The following is a 19,507-nucleotide window of genomic DNA, read 5'->3' as shown; positions in this document are numbered from 1 at the left end:
TTATTAAGTGGGATAGAAATAAATAATTTAAAAACAGATCATATATGAATTTTCATGGGAAAAATTAAATCTATCAGCAAATACCCATCTTATTATGAATAGTTTTGATGATTTTTTATCGATTTGGTAAATATTTAAGTTTTCAATGAGCTTTTCAAGGAGATCATCTGGTGGACTTTCATCATCTTATGATGGGTCATTGGGCAATTTAACTCCTTTCTTAACACATTCAGACCCGTTGGATTCAAAGTATTTGAGTAGGTCTATGCTTGAAATCACAAGAGATGTGTGCTATAATAACTCTTTAAAAAGGAATTCGAAAGGAGGTGAATCATTAGGAAAAGAGTTTAACTATGTTCAAAAAGAGAAACAGTATTCAGGCAGAGAAGAATCAAATAAATTAAATGTAGATTTACATTCTTCTATTGATACACTCCATCAGAACAAAAATGATACCGCTATAGGAAATTCTGAAAACATGAGTAGAAGAAGATTCAGCATTTCGTACGTTCAAAACCTTCCAAATAAGGGTATAGAGAATCGATATAATCAAAAGGACAGAAATAGTAATTACGGAAAGGACGAGAATAATTCTGAATATTTGCATTGTAGAAAATCTTCCTCGAATATTAAAAATAATTCTAGCTATCAAATCGAGAAAAAAAGCAGCCAACCATTAGTAAATAAAAAGATGAATGTTTATCAGGCAAACCAACTATTATGTTCACTGTTGGAAAGGGACCCATGCAGGTTAAATAGTAGTGGCCTATATAGTTATAATAGCAATGATCAGTCCTATAAAATTAATACATTTCAAGATGGATGCAAACATTGGTATTCAAATAATAATAGGGAAATGATTGATCCTTTCTCAGATACTAACAACAGCTATATACCACAATATACAACTAATGCTAGAAGGGCGATGTACGAACTTATTGGAGCATCTGAAACAAGTAGACCTGACCCTGACTTATCTGATGATGATTTATCCCTTCGTTTTGTTAGAGGAACCTTGGTTGTTTGCGACATTCATAACAAACTACAGTTGAATGTAGTTCCTCCGATTTTTGGTAAGTTGTAACACTATAAGAGGATTTTCTTATTATTAATCTTTTAGGATACTTATATAAAAAGTCAGATAGACAATTTAGTGTACCACCAATTAGATGGCAAAAGAGATATGTTGTAGTGCATGAATGCCATTTGTATTGGTTTGATTCGGAATCTTCATATCGTCTTTTCGGTATAAATGCATCAAGAGGAAGTGTAAACCTCATTTTGTTTAGGGCACAGATGGATCTTTCTCATAATAAAAGAAGATTCTCTATAGAATTTGAAGATGTGCAAAAGTCGATCGTTTTTCATGTCTGCGACAGTTCAATGGATAGAGGTCTTTGGACTGGTGCCATACAAGCTCACTTAAAAAAAGCTATTGAGGTTAGACATCGAACTGGGCATCATATTGACTGGAGGGCTCTTGAATTTGAAGTTTGTAGAATAAGATATGAATCCGGTATAAAGGGAAAATTCTGGAGGTGTTCAACTGAGGCACATAACCGCATGTATGAAGTACACCCGCCAAGACATGAAATTGCAAGCTTCGGCTCGCTAAATAGCGTTATATGGGGAAGTGATGGATATAAAAGGAATAATTCTGTATTGTCTACTGGGTCTGTTATTGAGCCTGGAACAGGAACGGCAACATCTGGATGTTGGAATCGTAGGCGGACCGGCTCGATAGCATCTTCAACTGCTGGCGCTTTTGGGAACAAATATCGTGCACCTTCAATTTCTGGGCTTTCAGATTGTAATTTGTTACGAAAGGACTCCGTAAACATTGTTGGTGTTACTACTTGTTCTGGAGCTAGTGGTACCTATCCTGGAAACAGCAGAAGACATAGTACTGAAAGACAGTATTAATAAAGAACTAACAGTTTCTGACAAATTTATATTATATGGGTTTGCACTCTTTGAGTCAAAGACTGAATAACTTATATTCATCTTGGATCTGAAATTCATTGCCATTGATAAGTTGTTCATTTGTGTTGTTCTAGGAGATCACGCACAAGCTTATGGTTTTTTAGTCTTAAAGTCGCAATGTAAAGATTTCAAGGGAAAGTGTTGAGGTATACAGCCATGAATTAATTAAAACTATAATCATATTGTATAGAGAACTTAAAATACAATTAATGATTTAATCTATAATAGCTTTCTATGATTTTTAAAATTAGATATTTTAGTTAAATACATTAATCAAGGATAGATCTGAAAAATTCATTGAATTCCTCCCTGCTTATTATTATATTGTGGTTACTTTCAGAATCTATGTTTTTGTTGAAAATATTTGTGCTCATTTGCTTTAATAAAAATCTAAGATCGTTTATTGAGAATACCTCTTCCCATTCTATTTCTCTTACAACAGCTTTCATATCATCTAGTGAAATAAATGAATCACTATCCATGTCAAATAAATCAAAGAGCTGGTCCAAATAACTATAATGGCTTGATGAGAATAATGGCACTAGCAAATTAGATAAAAATCCTTTGAAGTCTAACTTATTAGAGCTTATTTTATCTAATGCATTTGCAATATGAGGAAGGCTGGAATTTCTTTGAGATGAGATTTCTAAAAACCAGCTTAAATTGTTTAGTTGTGATTTAATATCTGTTGAATTCATTCCATTTGAATTATAAATATTTAGTACAGCATTAAGTTCATTTAAGTCTCGTGCACTAAGACCCCAGATGTTTTCATTACTCTCTTCAATCATGACTAACTGATCCAAATAGGATTTATCATATATTTTATCACATAATAATAGACCCATTATTCCCATATCATTTTCCTTCTTTCTCTTAGCTGCTTTATAATCACTTTTCTTATCAACACCTTTTTCAGTATCATATACTCCTGCAGAACTTTCATTTCCAAATTCAAGTTCACGTCTACATCCCTTTATTAATTTTTGAATTTTATCAATATTTTGCTGATGGCCAGACTCGAGTAATTCACTACTTAATTGTAAATTTTTTTTATTTTGAAATTGTTCTTCTTTTTGCTTCTCTAATGCTTTTATTTTATAAAGTTTTGCTTCATTATCTGTCTTAAGCTCACTTATTTCAGATTTATAGTTCTTTTCTTGTTCTTTAAGCTCTGAAATTTCATTCAGTAATCTTTCAAGCTCTTCTTCTAATTCCTTAGAATGGTCTATAATTATCTCTTTTTTGGCCTGCTGCTTTTTTGTTGTCTCAACAGTTTTACCCGAAGTTTCAACAGAAGACTTTGTTTTAACTGTTTTCTTTTGTGGGCTTTGTTTCACAGCTTTGGATTTTGGAGAGCTAGCAACTTGTTTCGTTGTTAGTTTATTGGCTCTTTTTGCCCTTGCTTCTTCCAAAAGAACCTTTGAAATAGGCTCTGGCCTTGTTGCAAGGTTTGATTTTTCCTTATTTATTGCTTTAGTTTCTTGATTGAGTAATTCTTCATTGATTATATCTACACTTGGTCTTCTTTTTAATTGTGTGTCAGGCTTTGTAGGCTCATCAATTAATATCCCCTTTTTTGCACTGCTTTTTGTTCCAGATATAGTTTTTCTGTTAAGCTGAACCGGCTTAGATAAGTTACTGTTCAGCATGTTTGAATTTATTTTTATTCATTGTATCTGTTTTTTTTTATTATTATCAAAGCTGGGTGAATTAAACAATAGTAGAGGTGTGCAGAATACACGCTTCCAATAAAATATTTTAATTGTATATCTAGAAAAAACATTAAGTTATTATATACTTCAGCTCATTCCTCTATATTACTTATACATTCCATGTAATTTTAGACAATTATAGCATGAAAGCAGAATTTGACTTATTCCTCTATGTTACCGCCTAATTCTTTATTTTAGTTTAAAGAATTGCAAATTAAACTTTAGAATACGAATAATAAGACAGTAAGCTCCTTTAATTTCAAACCGATATGGCTGATATAACTACTGTTGAATCTAATAGTGAGCAGTATCAGTCTAAAAAGGTCCCAATTGTAATTGTTGTCATAGGGTAAGTCAAACAACATTGCAACTTTTACATTTTTTGAAGCTATCTGACATAAAAATAATGTATTGCTTGCAATAATGTTTTATTTGTGAATTGCCACATTATACATTTATTATTTGATAGAATGGCTGGAAGTGGAAAGACTTCTTTTGTTAGTGCTTTGTATCATCATTTAACAAATGAGAAGAAACGAGTATATACAATTAATTTGGACCCAGCAGTTCTATCTTGCCCATATCCTGTGAATATTAATATTAAGAGCACTTTTAACTATAAAAAAATAATGAGTGATTATGGATTAGGACCAAATGGAGCAATAATGACATGCCTAAGTCTTTTTGCAGTCAAATTTGACCAAGTATTGAATATTCTTGAATCTAAATCTGATATTGACTACGTAATACTTGATACTCCCGGGCAAATAGAAGTTTTTAATTGGTCCGCGAGTGGGTCCATTATATTGGAAGGTCTTTCTATTTCTTTTCCAACAATAGTGGCATATGTAGTTGATACTGTTAGATCTCAAAAACCAGTAACATTCATGTCCAATATGCTTTATTCATGCAGCGTGATGTATAGGTGCAAACTACCTTTTATTTTGATTTTTAACAAAATTGACGTTACAGACCATCTTTTATGTACTAAATGGATGAAGGACTACGATTTGTTTTCAGATTCTGTACTTTCAAGTGATGATTCTTATATGGCAAGTTTAAGTAGATCATCCGCATTAGCGTTGTATGAGTTTTATAAGTAAGTTTATACTTAAAGTTAAAAGAAAATGTCCAATAGTTTTCTCAGAGATTTGAAGTTTGTCGGCGTATCTTCCTTCTTAGGAACAGGAATGAAAAGCTTCCTTGAAAAATTAGACGAAGCAACCGAGGAGTTCGAAACACAGTATAAGAAGTGGATTGATGACAGAAGAGAGGCAATAAAAAAGCAAAGAGAAAACGAGACATTACAAAAATGGAATGAAATAAGCAATATATTTAAATCTGATGGTGTTGAATTAAACAGAGATACGCAAACTCCGTGCATTCCTGAACATCTTGTAGAAGGTTTTGAAGAAAGTAATGAAAGCGAAGACTTAAGCGAAATTGATCAAATTGAACAAGTAATGTTGAACCCAAAGGGGAGGCTCAATTTTGTCTAGTATATAATAAATTAATTAGATATCTATGCATGGTTTTTAATTCCGACTTGCGTCGTGTAATTTAGATATATTTACAACAGACTCTGTCTTATCATGAAGTTGGGAACACTTAGTAACTAAATCATAAAATGCCTCATAGTTGTTATTAATTATTTCTGCAATATATTTAAGCACATCTTCTGCAGTTGCATTGGTCAGTTCCTCTCTTAACGAAGAAACAGCTCTATCTAAATTACCAATAATCTCTTCAATACCCTTACACTTTTTTGCCATATTCTCACAGAAAAACTCAAATATAGGTAAAGGGAATCTTAACGGTTGAATTTGTCTTGAGGAGTTGTTTTGGTCAATATCTTTAATACGATCGTAAATATGGGTAATGTCGTGACTCAACTGTTGTACAGTTGTGATTTCAGATATCACTGATTCAATTGAATCCTGTGCCCTGAACTGAAGAGATTTGATGTTTTCGATTTCCTCATTTCGTCTTTCTACACCTTTCTTGTATGTACTACATAAGCGAGTAATTTCAATAAGTTTATTGTTGGTCAAATATTCAATATGTTTATCATTCCCACGTAGTTGATTTTCAATTTCGTCAAATTCAGCCTTCCAGCTTTGAATATAGTTAGTTAACTGGCCAATAGTAGGGTTTAAAGGGAGATATTGAGCTTGTGGATTTATTTGCGTTTGGGGTTGATTTTGTGTCTGAGATGCCCCAAATAGAGATACATTAGATCCAGTACTACCAAGTATTCCTATTGAGGAATTATTTAAATTTGAAGTTCCGAATAAATTTGATGAATTAGATATTCCAGATTGTGAATTTGATAATTGAAATAACGAGTTCCCAGGAATAGCAGGCGGAGTGATTGATTGCCCAGTCTGAGTAATACTTGCAGACAAATTGAGTGAGTTTGACGCTGCCCCAGGCCCAGTGGAGCCAAATAATCCTAGACCTGCAGTGCTTACGTTTCCAACATTAGTTTGAGAAAAAAACATTTCTCTAAACTACTATTCTTGTAAATTTAGGAGTGTTTTAGTCTGATTAATAAATCAAAAATATGTATTCGCGTTGATTAAATGTTCATATTGCCAATATTGAGCATTGTTGGATGAATATTTCTGTATCTAGAATTAATAAAAATGAACCACGCAGCGGCGCCCATTTATTTTGCGGGGTATCGAGTAGACAGTTGTAAGATCAAATTTAAGTCGAGTACAAATTGAATATTGAGGGTTTAGGGCTAATTCAAGTTGTGAGTTAAATATTGACTTGAATAAAATTGACGATATTTATGTGAATAATTAAATTAAATTGGAAAATTATCATAAGCTAATAATTCTTACATTAAAGTGCCCTTGCGTGTATAAACGCATTTTTTAAGTTGGAAATCATGGTATCTGAAAATTTGAGTCGAAACGAAAGAAGTAGGACAACTCGTCATGAAAATATTGTCGCAGCAAAGGTCATTTCCGAGATTATTAGGACTAGTTTGGGTCCTAAGGGAATGGATAAAATGATTGAGAAAGGAGAGGTTATTATTACAAATGATGGTGCTACAATTTTGAAAGAGATGGCAGTAGTACATCCGTGCGCAAAAATGCTGGTTGAATTATCCAAGGCTCAAGACGTTGAAGTTGGGGATGGTACCAGCTCAGTAGTTGTATTAGCAGGGAGTTTACTTGGAGCCGCTGAGACGCTACTAGATAAAGGTATTCATCCACAACTAATTTCTCAGTATTTTATGGAAGGTTGTAGCATGATTGAGAAGATACTTAGAGGCATGTCTATCAAGGTTGATTTAACGGATAAAAACACACTGATCAAGTCTGCATGCACATCTTTAAGCTCTAAAGTTGTGAGCCATAGCGCTCAACACTTGGCAAGCATTGCGGTGGATGCAGTTTTAGGAATTTCAAGGACTTACCAAAAGAATTCGATTGTTTCTGATTATGAACACGAGGTGCAAGATATGAGAAAAACAGTTGATTTAAAGAATATTCGTATTGTGAAAAAGCTTGGTGGCACTGTTGAAGACACTGAACTTGTTGATGGCTTGATACTTCACCAGCAGAAAGTTTCCAGAACTGCCGGAGGCCCAACTAGAATTCAAAACGCTCGTATTGGCCTAATTCAGTTCTGTCTCTCAGCTCCAAAGACAGATATTGAGAATAATATTGTAGTTAAGGACTATACAGCTATGGATCGATTACTCAGGGAAGAGAGACTTTTGATTGCCAAAATGATTAAACAGATAGCAGCAACAGGCTGCAACGTATTACTTATCCAAAAGAGTATATTGAGAGAGGCGATAAGTACTTTGGCATTAGATTATTGCGCTAAAGCAAAAATTCTTGTTGTCAAAGATATTGAGAGGGATGAAATTGAATTTTTAAGTAAAGCTCTGAACTGCTCTCCTATTGCTTCACTTGACCATTTTACTTCAGACAAACTTGGCGCTGCTAACAGAGTTTCTGATGAGGATCTAGATGGCAATGGGCGTATTTGCAGAATTACAGGGATACCAGGAAAAGACATGATGACAATATTTGTAAGGGCATCTAATATGTTGATGCTAGATGAGACAGAACGTTGCATTCACGATGCATTATGCGTTGTTAGGAGCATTATTAAAGAACAAGCTTTAGTTCCTGGGGGTGGGGCATGCGAAAGCCAAATTTACACAGAACTCTCTAACTGGGCAAAGTCACTTTCGGGAGTAAAGCAGATGTGTATTCGCGCATATGCACAAGCATTTGAAATCATTCCATATACGCTTGCAGAAAATGCAGGCCTAAATCCCATTGAAATTGTTACGCAACTACGGAAGAAACATTTTGATGGGGAAATTTATGCGGGAATCAATGTTAGGAAGGCAGCTGTCACTGACATTCTTAAGGAGAATGTGCTTCAGCCGCTGCTTGTTAACCTTTCTTCTGTAAAGTTAGCTACTGAGACAGTGATGATGATATTAAAGATAGATGATATTATCCCATGCTATTAATTAGAACCTTAGCTATTTTAATACTCGATTTTTCATATTCTAATTTTTTAAAAGAACTTTCCTCTATCAATCTGTCCCCCACCACAAGTCATTGCACAAAAAAGAGCCAATTTTTCGCTAAATGATTAGATTTAAGAGGGTGGTAGAGGGAATACCAAGAAACTCATATTTGAGAGGTTTTAATCATGCATTGAAAGAAGGCTTTAATTGGAGTGTTTGTGGATTTAGACATTTTTTTTATAATTTAAAATACACGAATTCATTAATACAAAAAAGAATATTGGGCAATGGGCTAACTTTTAATGAAAAGCAATTGGTGAAAACAACTATTAAGGATACCATTAAAATCATTCCATTTTCTTTTTTTATCATTGTTCCTTTTGCAGAGTTTGGTCTTCCTTTTGTAATAAAGCTATTCCCAAATATGCTACCTTCAACTTTTGCACTTAAAAGCACAAAAGAAAGAGATGATAATATACTTAATAAAAGAAAAATTGAACTTTTAGAATTTCACTCACTTATCCAAAACGTCATTTCAAATTTAAAGAAGTCTGATAATTCAGATATTATTTCAGGGGTGAAAAGCTTAGAAAAAATTCACTTAGAATTATTGGAAAAAAACAAGTTGGATCAAGAAGAGCTAGGTAAAGTAATTTCTGGTCCAATAAAGGAAGAGTTTAAACTGGAAAATTTAAATATTGAAACTCTTCAGTCAATCTCAAGAGTTATGGGCGTACCCTCAACAAGAAGCAAACTCCTTTTAATGTTGAGAATAAGGTATAGAATATTGAAACTCAAGAATGAAGATAAAGATATTCTTTGGGATGGAACAGATCAAATGGACAAGCAACAGCTGCAGAAAGCACTAATTTCAAGGTTTATAGATCGTAATAAAAAAGAATATAGCATTGAAGAATACAAAAAATTACTTATGAATTGGATAAGATTATCTTCTATGAAACAGTTACCTTTATCTTTAATGCTATGGATTCAAGCTACGAGATTAATTAGCGATAATATTGATAAATTATGATTATGATCATTCTGAAAAACGGCTTACTTTGGTCCAATCAATGTTGATCGCCTTTTCATTCATTATTTCTTTTATTCCAACATTTTTTCTCATAAACGCCTCTGCATTCAATAAACACATATTCATTGGATTATTTTGCTCTTCAGTAGAATAATTATATTCCATATTGAGCGTCTTTGTTTTCAAATGTTGATTATCGTCACAATCATATATAGTACAATCAATTAAATCAATATCACTAATCTCTTCATCCGAATTTGTTTGGTTGGATTCCTCTGTAAAAATAAAATTTTGAAATGTATGGATGTGATCAATTATTTTTAAATTGTCACTATTCCAACTTGTACCAATCTTTAATAACGGAGTTATTCCAAAATCCTCAACAATCACTTTATTTTTTTCATTTGATTTTTTAAAATATTGCTCATGCGCTGAAGAATTATCTTCATGTTCGAATTTTAAGAAATTTTTCAATAATTCTAGATTATCTAATGCCATTTCTTTATTTTCAATTAAAACGTATAGAAGTTTAGACGTGGAATCAAATACTTTTAAATCACCAAGCAAATGCATTATGCTTAGCGAAAAACGGCTCGATTTAATTTGATTTTTAATTATTAAGTCAGGGATTGAACTAACTAACTCTGCAAATAGAATTAACATAGAATATTTTGTCGAGTTTAATATCTCAATAACTCTTTCATAATTCATTATCTTCTTTGCATTATTATATTTCTCTATTCTTTTATAAAAAGTAAGTAAAAGAATAACTTCTATCACTCGCTTGTTGTTTATACAATTATAGTTCATACCTACTGGTAATTTATCTTTTTGATTAGTCCTTGTTTCTGGAAGTAGTATTCTAAGCCAATAAAAAAGCCGATTTTTTTTATCTTGTTTACATTTGAGTACTTTATTTTCATCTTGTCTGGCGTGATTGTTCATCGATAAGTTTTTGCTCTCGAGTAATATTGATATTATCATAGAAAGGATTTCTATTTTTGTATTATTACTTACCAAACTTAATAAAAATAATACTGCAATTTCAGAAATTGGGCAGCATAATGGGCAAATATTCATCAATTCATTAAATATAAACTCTTTAATAATGATTTCATCAGCTTCATTATTTTTAATTGTTTTCATAATCTTCTCAATTAGACTATAAAATAAAGGTAATAGTGAGTAACATTTTTTTACCCATTTTTTTAATTTCCCTAATTTAATTTTACTATCATTATTTAATTGTCCGAACTTAGTTAAAATTTTTATCATTTTATTTGCATCCTTTCTTTCACTTTTAATTTTTGTTCTCGATCTTTTTTCAAAAAATTTCAAAATTTTGTTTCTTATAGGGATATCAATGGAAATATATTCAAGCACAACTTTCGTTAGAGAGTTGTGATAAATTTCATTGTATTTATTGAATGAATCTAATAAAGTTTCGTTTTCTCTTTGTGGGATCTCATCAACTAAATAATAATGAGTATCCCAATCAAAATGCATAGTTGATAATAGCAGAACTAATTGTTTAAAGCGTTTACAAATGTTTTCATTAAATGCCATTATTGAATGTGTTAGATAATCATATTGATTCTTCCAATAGTTAGATATTAAATAGAAAAATATTAAAATTCCACCAACTCTACAAATTTCCAAAGAAGGTAATTCAGAGCCATGAGTTGCCTGATGTCTGATTTCAACCAAAATTTGAGGAATTCCTAATTCAGCTGATATGGAACTTATTGATCTGGCATAAAGTTGTAATTGGCATTGATCTACAAATAAATTGATTATTCGTATTATTGTCATACAGTATTGATTCTGAATAGAAAAATATATACCCGAATAATAAGTTTCTAGGGATTCGTTTTTGTCAATTACATCATTTTTGTAAACTTTCATTTCTCCATTCAAAATTTTTTCCGATAAAATTTTGAAACTTTTATTTAATGACCCAGACTTGATTCCTTCACTAATAGAACTCCAATTCCATATTTTATCTTGAAGCATTGTATGTAAAATATATGAAGTGCCAATTATCGCGATTGGACATTGTTTCGTAATCCCATGACTTCTTTCTTCCCATATTTTTAGCCTGTTAAGTGCCAATTGTTTTGAGTTTATTTCTGAATCAATTATCCAAGAAAACACTTCAAAAAACTCATTCTTACTATACCAAGGTACGGATCTTTCATTTGAACTAATAACAAATGTCATATATTTAGCTTATAGCAATGATAAATTCCTATTTCTATAGGGTTATATCTCAAAATTAGTGTCATTGCAGACCAAATTAAAATTTTTTAGTGCTTTCGCTTGCCGCCTAATTCCATGCCCATTAAAATAGACAAATCGTGTGATTATGTAAGAACAATTTAGTAAAGCAATATCGTATCGGTTTTTAAATTAATATGCAAATCTAATGATAGCTAAAGACTATCCAACGCAACTATCTCTTCTATTTCCTAAGAGTCTAATAGATAATATATCAGAGAAATCAGAAAACTGCTACTTTGTATTAGGAAAGTACTACAAATTGAGAAAATCAGTTGGAATATTCGCAGCTGAATCGCTTTGCCCAGTTAAAGACCATTATTCATTAAATCTCTATGATAACACTAAGGTTATTGGAATATTTAGGTTTTTTTGTGGGAAAATTGACTTTCAATCAGATTCTGGTTCTTTTAATCTTCAAGATGTTTCAAAGCACTTAAGCGATATTGTATTTACTGCAATTTCAGGCATTGGGCCAGAATGCAAAGAAATTTGTTTAAAAATTTTAAGTATCAACGATTGCAATTTTAATTTAATTACAACTGATAAAGTTAATATTATTTTATTTTCAGATCAAAGAACTCGAATTATTAATTTATCAAAAATGCTCAATAACGCCAATCATTTTCTTGATAATGTTATTTATTCAATTGAAAATGATTTAAAAGTTGATGATTATATTACTTCCGTTGGTCTGGCAGATGAAAATGTGGATGATGATTCATTATTTGAACATTTCAAGACTATTATGGATGACTATATTGATTTTAAATATTTAGACACACTTTCAACATTTAATACTAACCAGCAAAATGAGTTTGATCCTTTTTTCTTACAAATATTCAGGTATTTGCTATTTTATTCTCTAACATTATTATCGTTTTCTTCATCAGTTATTTGGTCTTGTATTTCAAATTTTCCCTTTATTCAAACTTTGATACAAAAAAACATTTGCGCAACGATTTCTCAGGCAGCGTATAGAATTAAAAATCAGAGAAATTGGATAATTTTGAATCACATATTGAAAGATTCAAAAGTTAAACTAAATAAAAAACTTTACAATTCCTTAAGGCTTTTATTTTTATCTTCAATTACCACTGTAATTGTTGATTATTTATTGGGAGTATTGTTTGCAGTTGGTATCGACACATTTTCAAGAGAACTTGTTATTCTTATGGAAAAGTCATTCTTCTATATTTATCACGATGCAATACATACTCAAGTTAAATGGTTAATGTCATTTCCTGCTGGGTTCAAACTCAATCAAAATCTTACAACAGTTATGGGTAATCTCACATTAGCAGCATTGAAATTTTGGTGCGACCTTACAAGCCAACATTTTTCTGATTTGAATCATAACATGATATTTTTGATCAAATTTGTCTCTATTACTTGCGGTATGTCAGTATCGGTAGCACTTATTTGGGATATACTTAATATTTATTCATTTCTATTATTTTTTATCTATACAATTATGGCAAAGTTATATAATTTAAATCTGAAAGCAATTAAAACATTTTTTTATATTTTCAGAGGCTTAAAGAGCAATATTTTTTCGAATATAGATCATAATTCACACTATTCTGAACAGCTTTTAATTGGTACGATATTATTTACAATTTTTGTTTTAATCCTTCCCACAATAACTGCTTTTTACATTAATTTCCTATTCATTTGGAGTTGCGTATATATTGCTTTGGTATTATTGTTTTTTACAATTTCAACTATTAATACATTTCCATTTTACCTAATTTCAATGCATGTTATTGCTCCCAATACATTTAGCTCTGGTATATTTATTAAAAAATTCTTGCACAATACAAGCAATCAGCTTATTATAATTTTTTCTCACAAAAGCCTTAATATCAACTCAATTTGCAAGCCATTTTCCGATTCATTAAACCATCTATTTAGAGTTCACCTTAATATTGTTCAAATAATAAAATCAATATTATCAGGAAATATTCTTCATATTCTAAATTTACAAGGGTCAAAGATTCACCACTTTAAGTCGACTTTTGCTACGCCTAGTGACGATGAGAAAAACATGGAAAGCAACAGTTGTTCCATTAGAAGCAAAAGTAATTATTTAAATGGCGAAAATTTTCACCATTATATTTTTGATAATATTACGCCTGCCCAATTGTATAATCTCAAATAGAATTATATATTTGATTATTCGTTGTTATTTCAGTACTAGCATTATATTCTAGCAAAGTATTTATTAAGTTCAATACGAGTATACTTTCCGTACTGCTTAATATTTTTATTGCCTAATTGATTATTTTGTAATTTGTAGATTGATTTGTAGGTAAAATGCAAAACGTGCCGCCAGGTTTGACAACAGTTACGATATATCTGAATTATTTTATATTTTAAATAAATATTAGATTAAAAATGAAGGAAAGGAAAGCCAAAACTAAATTAACGTTGGATGATACAGAGAGGTTTAATTCTCGCACGGATCCTAGGTTCAAACCTTTAATTCGAAAGGAACATAAGGTAAAGATTGACAAGCGTTTTGGCCGTATGTTCACTGATGATGATTTTTCCGTAATCTCAGTAAAAGACCCATTTGGAAAAAAGTCGATTAAGAAAGATGAATATCATAATTTGTTATATGAAAATAAGGAGGACAGTGACACTAGTAATAGTGAATTAAAAAAACATGAATCTACATTAACAATTAACTCATCAGATTCTGAAAAGTCATTCCAGTGGGAAGGAGAGAGCGATGATTTAGCTTCAGACGAAGATACGCTACGTATTAATTCTTATAAAGAGAAGACTGCTTCAAATTCTATTTGGGAAAATAATCCACTAAATAATTTCGGCCTATCTGAGGGGGCTGAAACAAACAGGCTTGCATTGTTGGGACTCGACTGGGATAATATTACTGCAGACGATATATATGTAGTTCTTTCAAGCTTTTTATTTTCATCTACGTCAATTAATCCTGGCCAATCAAATTCAAAACTTAAAAAAATTTCCATATATCCTTCTAAGTATGGTAAGGAACGCATGGAATACGAGTCTGTTAATGGGCCGATGATTGGAAACGAGGGAAATGTATGTGGTAAAGAAATTAAAAGTTTCGAGTTAAGCAACGAAATAGGGGAGGAGGACTATGAAGCAATACGAAAGTACCAGGTAGAAAAATCCCTGTATTACTTTGCAGTTGTAGAATGTGATTGCGTTGAAACTGCAATTAAACTTTATGACGAATTGGATGGGATGGAAGCTGAATTTTGCATTGATAGTCTTGAAATTAGGTTTATTCCTGATGATATTGTTGACTTTCAATTTGAGCCAATTAGTGAATCTACATCAATTCCTGTTAAATACAAACAACCTGAATGCTTTACATCTGCATTACGGCATTCTAAACCCGCACTGACTTGGGACGATACTCCAATTGAGAGAGTTAAATTTTTGAGAAAAAAATTTACACCGGAAGAATTACTAAATAATGATTTTGATGCCTATTTAGGTTCTAGTAGCGATGAAGATGAATTTTCTAAAGAAGGGGCTAGCTTGTCTTTAAATAATGAATTGCCGGATTTTTCTTCAGGGATGAGAGAAATTCTATTAGGCGATGCAAAGGAAATTTTTGATGAGGAAATTAATCAAAATAAATTAGACCCTGCGAGTGAAGCAAGCCTTTTAACTAACAACGATATAAATGAATTATTCAATAGCAAAGGTAAAGATTACAGTCAGGTTGAAATAGAATTTAATCCTGATCTTGAGGATTTGTCAATGGATTTGATTGCGAAAGGCAAACAAAAGTGGGAAGACGCATCAACTAGTGATGAAATCCAAAAACAAATTACACCGTGGCAGGCATATTTAGAAAAAAGAAAACAAAAAAGGAAGGAAAGGAAGATTCAATTGAGAGAGAGGATCAAGGAGCAAAAACTCCAAAGAGAAAAAGGAGTAACAAGCAAGCCAATTAAGAACGTTTATTCAGATAACTCTGCGCAGAATAATGAAGATACTTACTCAAGCGATGACGATAGGCATTTTGATATGAAGAAAATATCATTAATTGAAAGGTCCGGAGAAAAAATCAAATCAAAAAGAAGAAAAGAACTAATTGCAAATGCATTAAAAGAATCAACTCAAAATAATTTCTTGGGCGCTATTAACGACCCAAGAATATCAAAGATATTTACAGATGCAGATTTTGCAATAGATCCCACAAACCCTATTTATAAACCCACTGAATTCAACAAAAAGTTATTATTAGAAAAGAGAACACAGAAATTGAAGAGAAATTTGCTATCAATAAACAAATCTAAGCAGAATAATAATAAAAATTGTGCCGTTTTAAGCGAGTTAGAAGATGACTCATTTAATCTATTAGCTACAAAGAAAATGAAAAGATATTAAATTTCTGAAGTTTTTTCGCGTTTAGTAACAGTAAAAATAAATGCGATAGCGAGCTAATGAGTGAATAAATCTTCTAACAAATAATTTCTTTTTAATTCTTCATCCTTTAAAAAATGTTTAAAGTCAAACGAAAAATTAAATACATCCTTCATGTGATTATTATTGAGTTGATTTGTAATATTTTCTGGATAAAGAAATTCATGTTGAAAATTATTCAATTTTGAATTTGTTGAAAATATTTCTGGAAGAAAACAGCTTCTACATAAATATGTTATCATTGAGGTAAAATCTTCAGCTAAATTCTGTGCTGATGAATATTTTTCTTCAAGCACTAGTTTCTGGCAATTGACCAGTTTAATTAGTAATTCATGCTTCAACTCACCAAAATTTATTTCTCTGTTTCTTTTAAATTTATCTTGAGAATACGGACTAAAGATATTCACAATCCTCTTTTCATCAGATTTTTCATTTTTAGAAGTGATAGGTATCATATCATCACTTATTTTTTCTTTTAAATTTTTTTCATTAAAATTTATTAAATTTGTTTCACTATCGTGAATGAATGGACAATAGAATCTCTTGCAGTTTGGGAAGGTATTACATTTTTTTGTTTTATAAGCATCTGGATGATATAATTCCTCTTCTTTTGTATGAGCAAATTCACAAAACTTTCCTTTTTTACATCTGCAATTTAATGACATCCTTCCTTTAGTTCCTTTTCTCGAAAATTCGATATCAGGACAAATATTTGATGAATATTTATATTTTGTAGGATTCCTACGTTGCCATGCAGTGCAGTGCGAGTAGAAACATGTCTCAGGATCTAGACAGTTTGAATTAAGGTGGTCGTTACATAACACTGTCCTAAAGTTATTTAGCTGTTCTTTGGTTAAAATATTGGAGCGAGAAAATTCTTTTCTGTATGACTTGGCTTTAATTTCGTCCATTTTTTCGCTTAATGGTTCTTTATATGAAATATTTATTACTGATGGGTCGTCTTTAAGATAGCAATTTATTGACTTTTGATTACTAATACAATTTACGGTTTCAATACGCGTATTTAATTCAAACGCTGTTTTTGCATTATTCATTTATTACAATAGTATATTAATTCATAATATAAAAACTAGGATTTATATTTACTAAACAATAAAGGATAAAATATTAGTAATTTAACAATTATTGTTTGATCTGGTGACGAAGTGACAGGAAAATTATTCCAGGATTGTCAGTACATTATCAGAATTAAAAAGTCCCAAACCTGGGTTTGATTAATGAAAATTAATCACTTTATAGATGTTCAGATTTTTTGATTTGCATTAATTCGATATTTATCTCTATTTTTTTTCTTCTTTTTTCACTTTCATCCTAATTTCTTTAAGTTTTGCTTTTCAGAAAATATAAGACTTACCTCTAAGTTTATTAATGAATTTACTTGAGAAACGTTTGGAACTTCCATCTTTATGATCTCCGAAATAGAAATAGCTTTTGGTATTGCAGATGATTTCGCTATCAATACAACCGTTCTATTTTCTCCCTTAAATTGCAGATCGGTTAGATTCGTTTCCAAATTTATTGTGGCAGGAAACTTACACTTTTCAAAAATTCAACACATTTTGTGGAAACTTCTCTAATATTCTGTTTGTTTGCTGAGTAAATATTTATTTTTAGTTTATCAACCATTTTAGTCAATATTTGATTATTTAGCGGCTTTTAGAGGGCTATTTTTTTTTTACCAATATAGAGGGGAATGCAGAAATAAAACGTGGGGGGGGGGCGGCGAGAATAAGTTGCTTTGTACGTTGGATTAATTTGAGTAAAAGATAAATTTGCGTTTTATAAAATTACTTTAGGGCCTCGAATATTTATTGATTTATTCTGAGTCAAGATTGCAATTAAGTCCTTAGTTTAAATTAATAATGTTTGCTTCAAGGAATGAATATGACAGGGGAGTGAACACATTTTCACCTGAAGGCCGTTTGTTTCAGGTAGAATATGCAATTGCTGCAATTAAGGTAAGTTGTGAGAGAAAAAAGTTCTCCAGGAAATATATAGCATTTTAATATTCTTAGTTAGGCTCAACTGCAGTTGGAATAAAAACAAAAGAAGGTGTTATCCTTGCAAGCGAGAAGCGTATTAGCTCACCTTTATTGGAACCAAGAAATCTAGAGAAGATCATGATAATTGATAGGCACGTTGGCTGTTGTATGAGCGGACTTGTTGCAGACGCAAAAACGATGATAGATCATGCTAGGGTGGAATCTCAGAATTATTTTTTCACATATAATGAGAATATTCCAACTCAGTCTGTAGTCCAATCTATCAGCGATTTAGCATTGGATTTCTCCGATATTAAAGAAAAAGGCAAGAAAAAGTCGATGTCTCGCCCTTTTGGAGTAGCAATGTTAATAGCTGGAGCAGATAGCGACGGTAGTTCAAGTTTGTGGATGACGGACCCTTCAGGGACATATACTCAATATTCGGCAGCAGCTATAGGCACAGCTCAAGAAGGTGCAGAGGCCATTCTATTAGAAAACTACAATTCAAATATGTCATTGAAAGAAGCAGAAGATTTAGCGCTCATTGTTCTTAGACAAGTTATGGAAGAGAAAATCAATTCAGTGAACGTAGAAGTTGCTGCTGTTAAAGAAAAAAAATTCATTATTTATGACGACAAAGAGATCCAAAGAGTTTTGGACCGTCTTCCTCCACCTACACACATTGTGCCTTCTCAACTTTCATAAATAGTATTTTTTCGTTTTTCATTACTCTACACAAAAATGATGGCATATAGAAGCCAAGATAAGATTATTAGTTTCATCACACTTTGAATTACCAAGGATCAACAATCATTGGTATTAAAATTGATTATTTATACTTATCATTAGATTAGTGATATCTAGAGCAATACTATTATTTGTTTCTCACGAATTTAACCATGATTATTTCCCAATGAATTTCTCCAACTTTGTTCTTTGATCTTTCATTCTCGAATTGTTGCTATTAATATTTGTATCAATATTATTAAGTATTCCCCCCTGATTTTTTAATGCAGTATTCATACTAATTGCTCTGTTGTGCATTTCTTTCAACATATCGCCAATTTGGTCCAGACCTTCGTCAATTTCTTCATTAAACTGAAATAAGCCATCATTTTTAATATCAGAGTTACGCTCTTTTGGCAAATCTGATATTATTTGGCACCTGCCCTCGTTTTGAATCTCTTTATTCTTTTGAAAGTTAGCAAATGCTGGCCTTATATGAGTTGGCTCATTTTGTCGAAATAATCCCTTAAACCAAAATAAGAGTGGATTTTTTAATGAATTTATTGCATGCTCTGTCTTATCTAGATTGTCTTTTATTTTTTCAGTTTCATCCTCAATCTTGTAAAGTTGTTCAGTTTGCTCATTTAATTTTGTTGCACTGTACATGGAAATTTCATTTGCGTCTGCAGCAATTTTTAGAGTATTTTTTAATGCCTTCTTGCATTTATTTTGCAATTCCGCAATCTCTTGTTTACCAGAATCTTGTTTCTCTTCATTATATATATTTTCCATATTTATTTCGGAGATTTAATTTTTCATACGAAATTTTAAATAT

The 19,507-nt window shown here is 31.4% G+C and overlaps 13 protein-coding genes across 13 annotated transcripts; 8 read left to right on the top strand and 5 right to left on the bottom strand.

Moving 5' to 3' along the window:
* Nucleotides 1-145: 145 nt before the first annotated feature.
* Nucleotides 146-1,084, top strand: cgd5_1930 (hypothetical protein; the record flags this gene model as incomplete). Its single annotated transcript, XM_626135.1, has 1 exon — nucleotides 146-1,084. One exon carries the CDS (start codon nucleotides 146-148, stop codon nucleotides 1,082-1,084), a length of 939 nt encoding a protein of 312 aa, XP_626135.1.
* Nucleotides 1,085-1,296: 212 nt separating this feature from the next.
* cgd5_1920 (pleckstrin homology (PH) domain containing protein) lies at nucleotides 1,297-1,923 on the top strand (the record flags this gene model as incomplete). Its single annotated transcript, XM_626134.1, has 1 exon — nucleotides 1,297-1,923. The coding sequence occupies one exon, from the start codon at nucleotides 1,297-1,299 to the stop codon at nucleotides 1,921-1,923; it is 627 nt and encodes a 208-aa protein (XP_626134.1).
* Nucleotides 1,924-2,252: 329 nt separating this feature from the next.
* cgd5_1910 (hypothetical protein) lies at nucleotides 2,253-3,635 on the bottom strand (the record flags this gene model as incomplete). The annotated part of the gene is made up of 1 exon (XM_626133.1): nucleotides 2,253-3,635. The coding sequence occupies one exon, from the start codon at nucleotides 3,633-3,635 to the stop codon at nucleotides 2,253-2,255; it is 1,383 nt and encodes a 460-aa protein (XP_626133.1).
* Nucleotides 3,636-4,168: 533 nt separating this feature from the next.
* On the top strand, nucleotides 4,169-5,197 carry cgd5_1900 (XPA binding protein 1; the record flags this gene model as incomplete). The annotated part of the gene is made up of 2 exons (XM_001388232.1): nucleotides 4,169-4,797; nucleotides 4,846-5,197. 2 exons carry the CDS (start codon nucleotides 4,169-4,171, stop codon nucleotides 5,195-5,197), a joined length of 981 nt encoding a protein of 326 aa, XP_001388269.1.
* Nucleotides 5,198-5,233: 36 nt separating this feature from the next.
* Nucleotides 5,234-6,199, bottom strand: cgd5_1890 (hypothetical protein; the record flags this gene model as incomplete). Its single annotated transcript, XM_626132.1, has 1 exon — nucleotides 5,234-6,199. One exon carries the CDS (start codon nucleotides 6,197-6,199, stop codon nucleotides 5,234-5,236), a length of 966 nt encoding a protein of 321 aa, XP_626132.1.
* A 353-nt stretch (nucleotides 6,200-6,552) lies between these two features.
* On the top strand, nucleotides 6,553-8,205 carry cgd5_1880 (conserved probable chaperonin containing TCP-1 delta subunit; the record flags this gene model as incomplete). The annotated part of the gene is made up of 1 exon (XM_626131.1): nucleotides 6,553-8,205. A coding segment is annotated over one exon (1,653 nt), but the record flags the coding sequence as incomplete, so codon positions are not given.
* Nucleotides 8,206-8,326: 121 nt separating this feature from the next.
* On the top strand, nucleotides 8,327-9,238 carry cgd5_1870 (LETM1/MRS7 family protein with a transmembrane region at the N-terminus; the record flags this gene model as incomplete). The annotated part of the gene is made up of 1 exon (XM_626130.1): nucleotides 8,327-9,238. The coding sequence occupies one exon, from the start codon at nucleotides 8,327-8,329 to the stop codon at nucleotides 9,236-9,238; it is 912 nt and encodes a 303-aa protein (XP_626130.1).
* Nucleotides 9,239-9,244: 6 nt separating this feature from the next.
* cgd5_1860 (conserved hypothetical protein) lies at nucleotides 9,245-11,458 on the bottom strand (the record flags this gene model as incomplete). Its single annotated transcript, XM_626129.1, has 1 exon — nucleotides 9,245-11,458. One exon carries the CDS (start codon nucleotides 11,456-11,458, stop codon nucleotides 9,245-9,247), a length of 2,214 nt encoding a protein of 737 aa, XP_626129.1.
* Nucleotides 11,459-11,663: 205 nt separating this feature from the next.
* On the top strand, nucleotides 11,664-13,676 carry cgd5_1850 (GPI1/PIG-Q like N-acetylglucosaminyl-phosphatidylinositol transferase involved in GIP anchor biosynthesis; the record flags this gene model as incomplete). Its single annotated transcript, XM_626128.1, has 1 exon — nucleotides 11,664-13,676. The coding sequence occupies one exon, from the start codon at nucleotides 11,664-11,666 to the stop codon at nucleotides 13,674-13,676; it is 2,013 nt and encodes a 670-aa protein (XP_626128.1).
* A 236-nt stretch (nucleotides 13,677-13,912) lies between these two features.
* On the top strand, nucleotides 13,913-15,907 carry cgd5_1840 (Vir superfamily protein; the record flags this gene model as incomplete). The annotated part of the gene is made up of 1 exon (XM_626127.1): nucleotides 13,913-15,907. The coding sequence occupies one exon, from the start codon at nucleotides 13,913-13,915 to the stop codon at nucleotides 15,905-15,907; it is 1,995 nt and encodes a 664-aa protein (XP_626127.1).
* Nucleotides 15,908-15,960: 53 nt separating this feature from the next.
* Nucleotides 15,961-16,998, bottom strand: cgd5_1830 (F11M21.28-like 3 CCCH RNA binding domain protein involved in RNA metabolism; the record flags this gene model as incomplete). Its single annotated transcript, XM_626126.1, has 1 exon — nucleotides 15,961-16,998. One exon carries the CDS (start codon nucleotides 16,996-16,998, stop codon nucleotides 15,961-15,963), a length of 1,038 nt encoding a protein of 345 aa, XP_626126.1.
* Nucleotides 16,999-17,826: 828 nt separating this feature from the next.
* cgd5_1820 (proteasome subunit alpha type 5) lies at nucleotides 17,827-18,651 on the top strand (the record flags this gene model as incomplete). The annotated part of the gene is made up of 2 exons (XM_001388231.1): nucleotides 17,827-17,922; nucleotides 17,980-18,651. Coding segments are annotated over 2 exons (768 nt in total), but the record flags the coding sequence as incomplete, so codon positions are not given.
* Nucleotides 18,652-18,849: 198 nt separating this feature from the next.
* cgd5_1810 (SMART 2xt_SNARE domain containing protein) lies at nucleotides 18,850-19,464 on the bottom strand (the record flags this gene model as incomplete). The annotated part of the gene is made up of 1 exon (XM_626125.1): nucleotides 18,850-19,464. One exon carries the CDS (start codon nucleotides 19,462-19,464, stop codon nucleotides 18,850-18,852), a length of 615 nt encoding a protein of 204 aa, XP_626125.1.
* Nucleotides 19,465-19,507: the final 43 nt, after the last annotated feature.

Source organism: Cryptosporidium parvum, chromosome 5 (assembly GCF_000165345.1).
Source record: "Cryptosporidium parvum Iowa II chromosome 5, whole genome shotgun sequence".
NCBI classification, from domain to species: Eukaryota; Apicomplexa; class Conoidasida; order Eucoccidiorida; family Cryptosporidiidae; genus Cryptosporidium; species Cryptosporidium parvum.
This window is presented reverse-complemented; position numbering and strand designations above follow the sequence as displayed.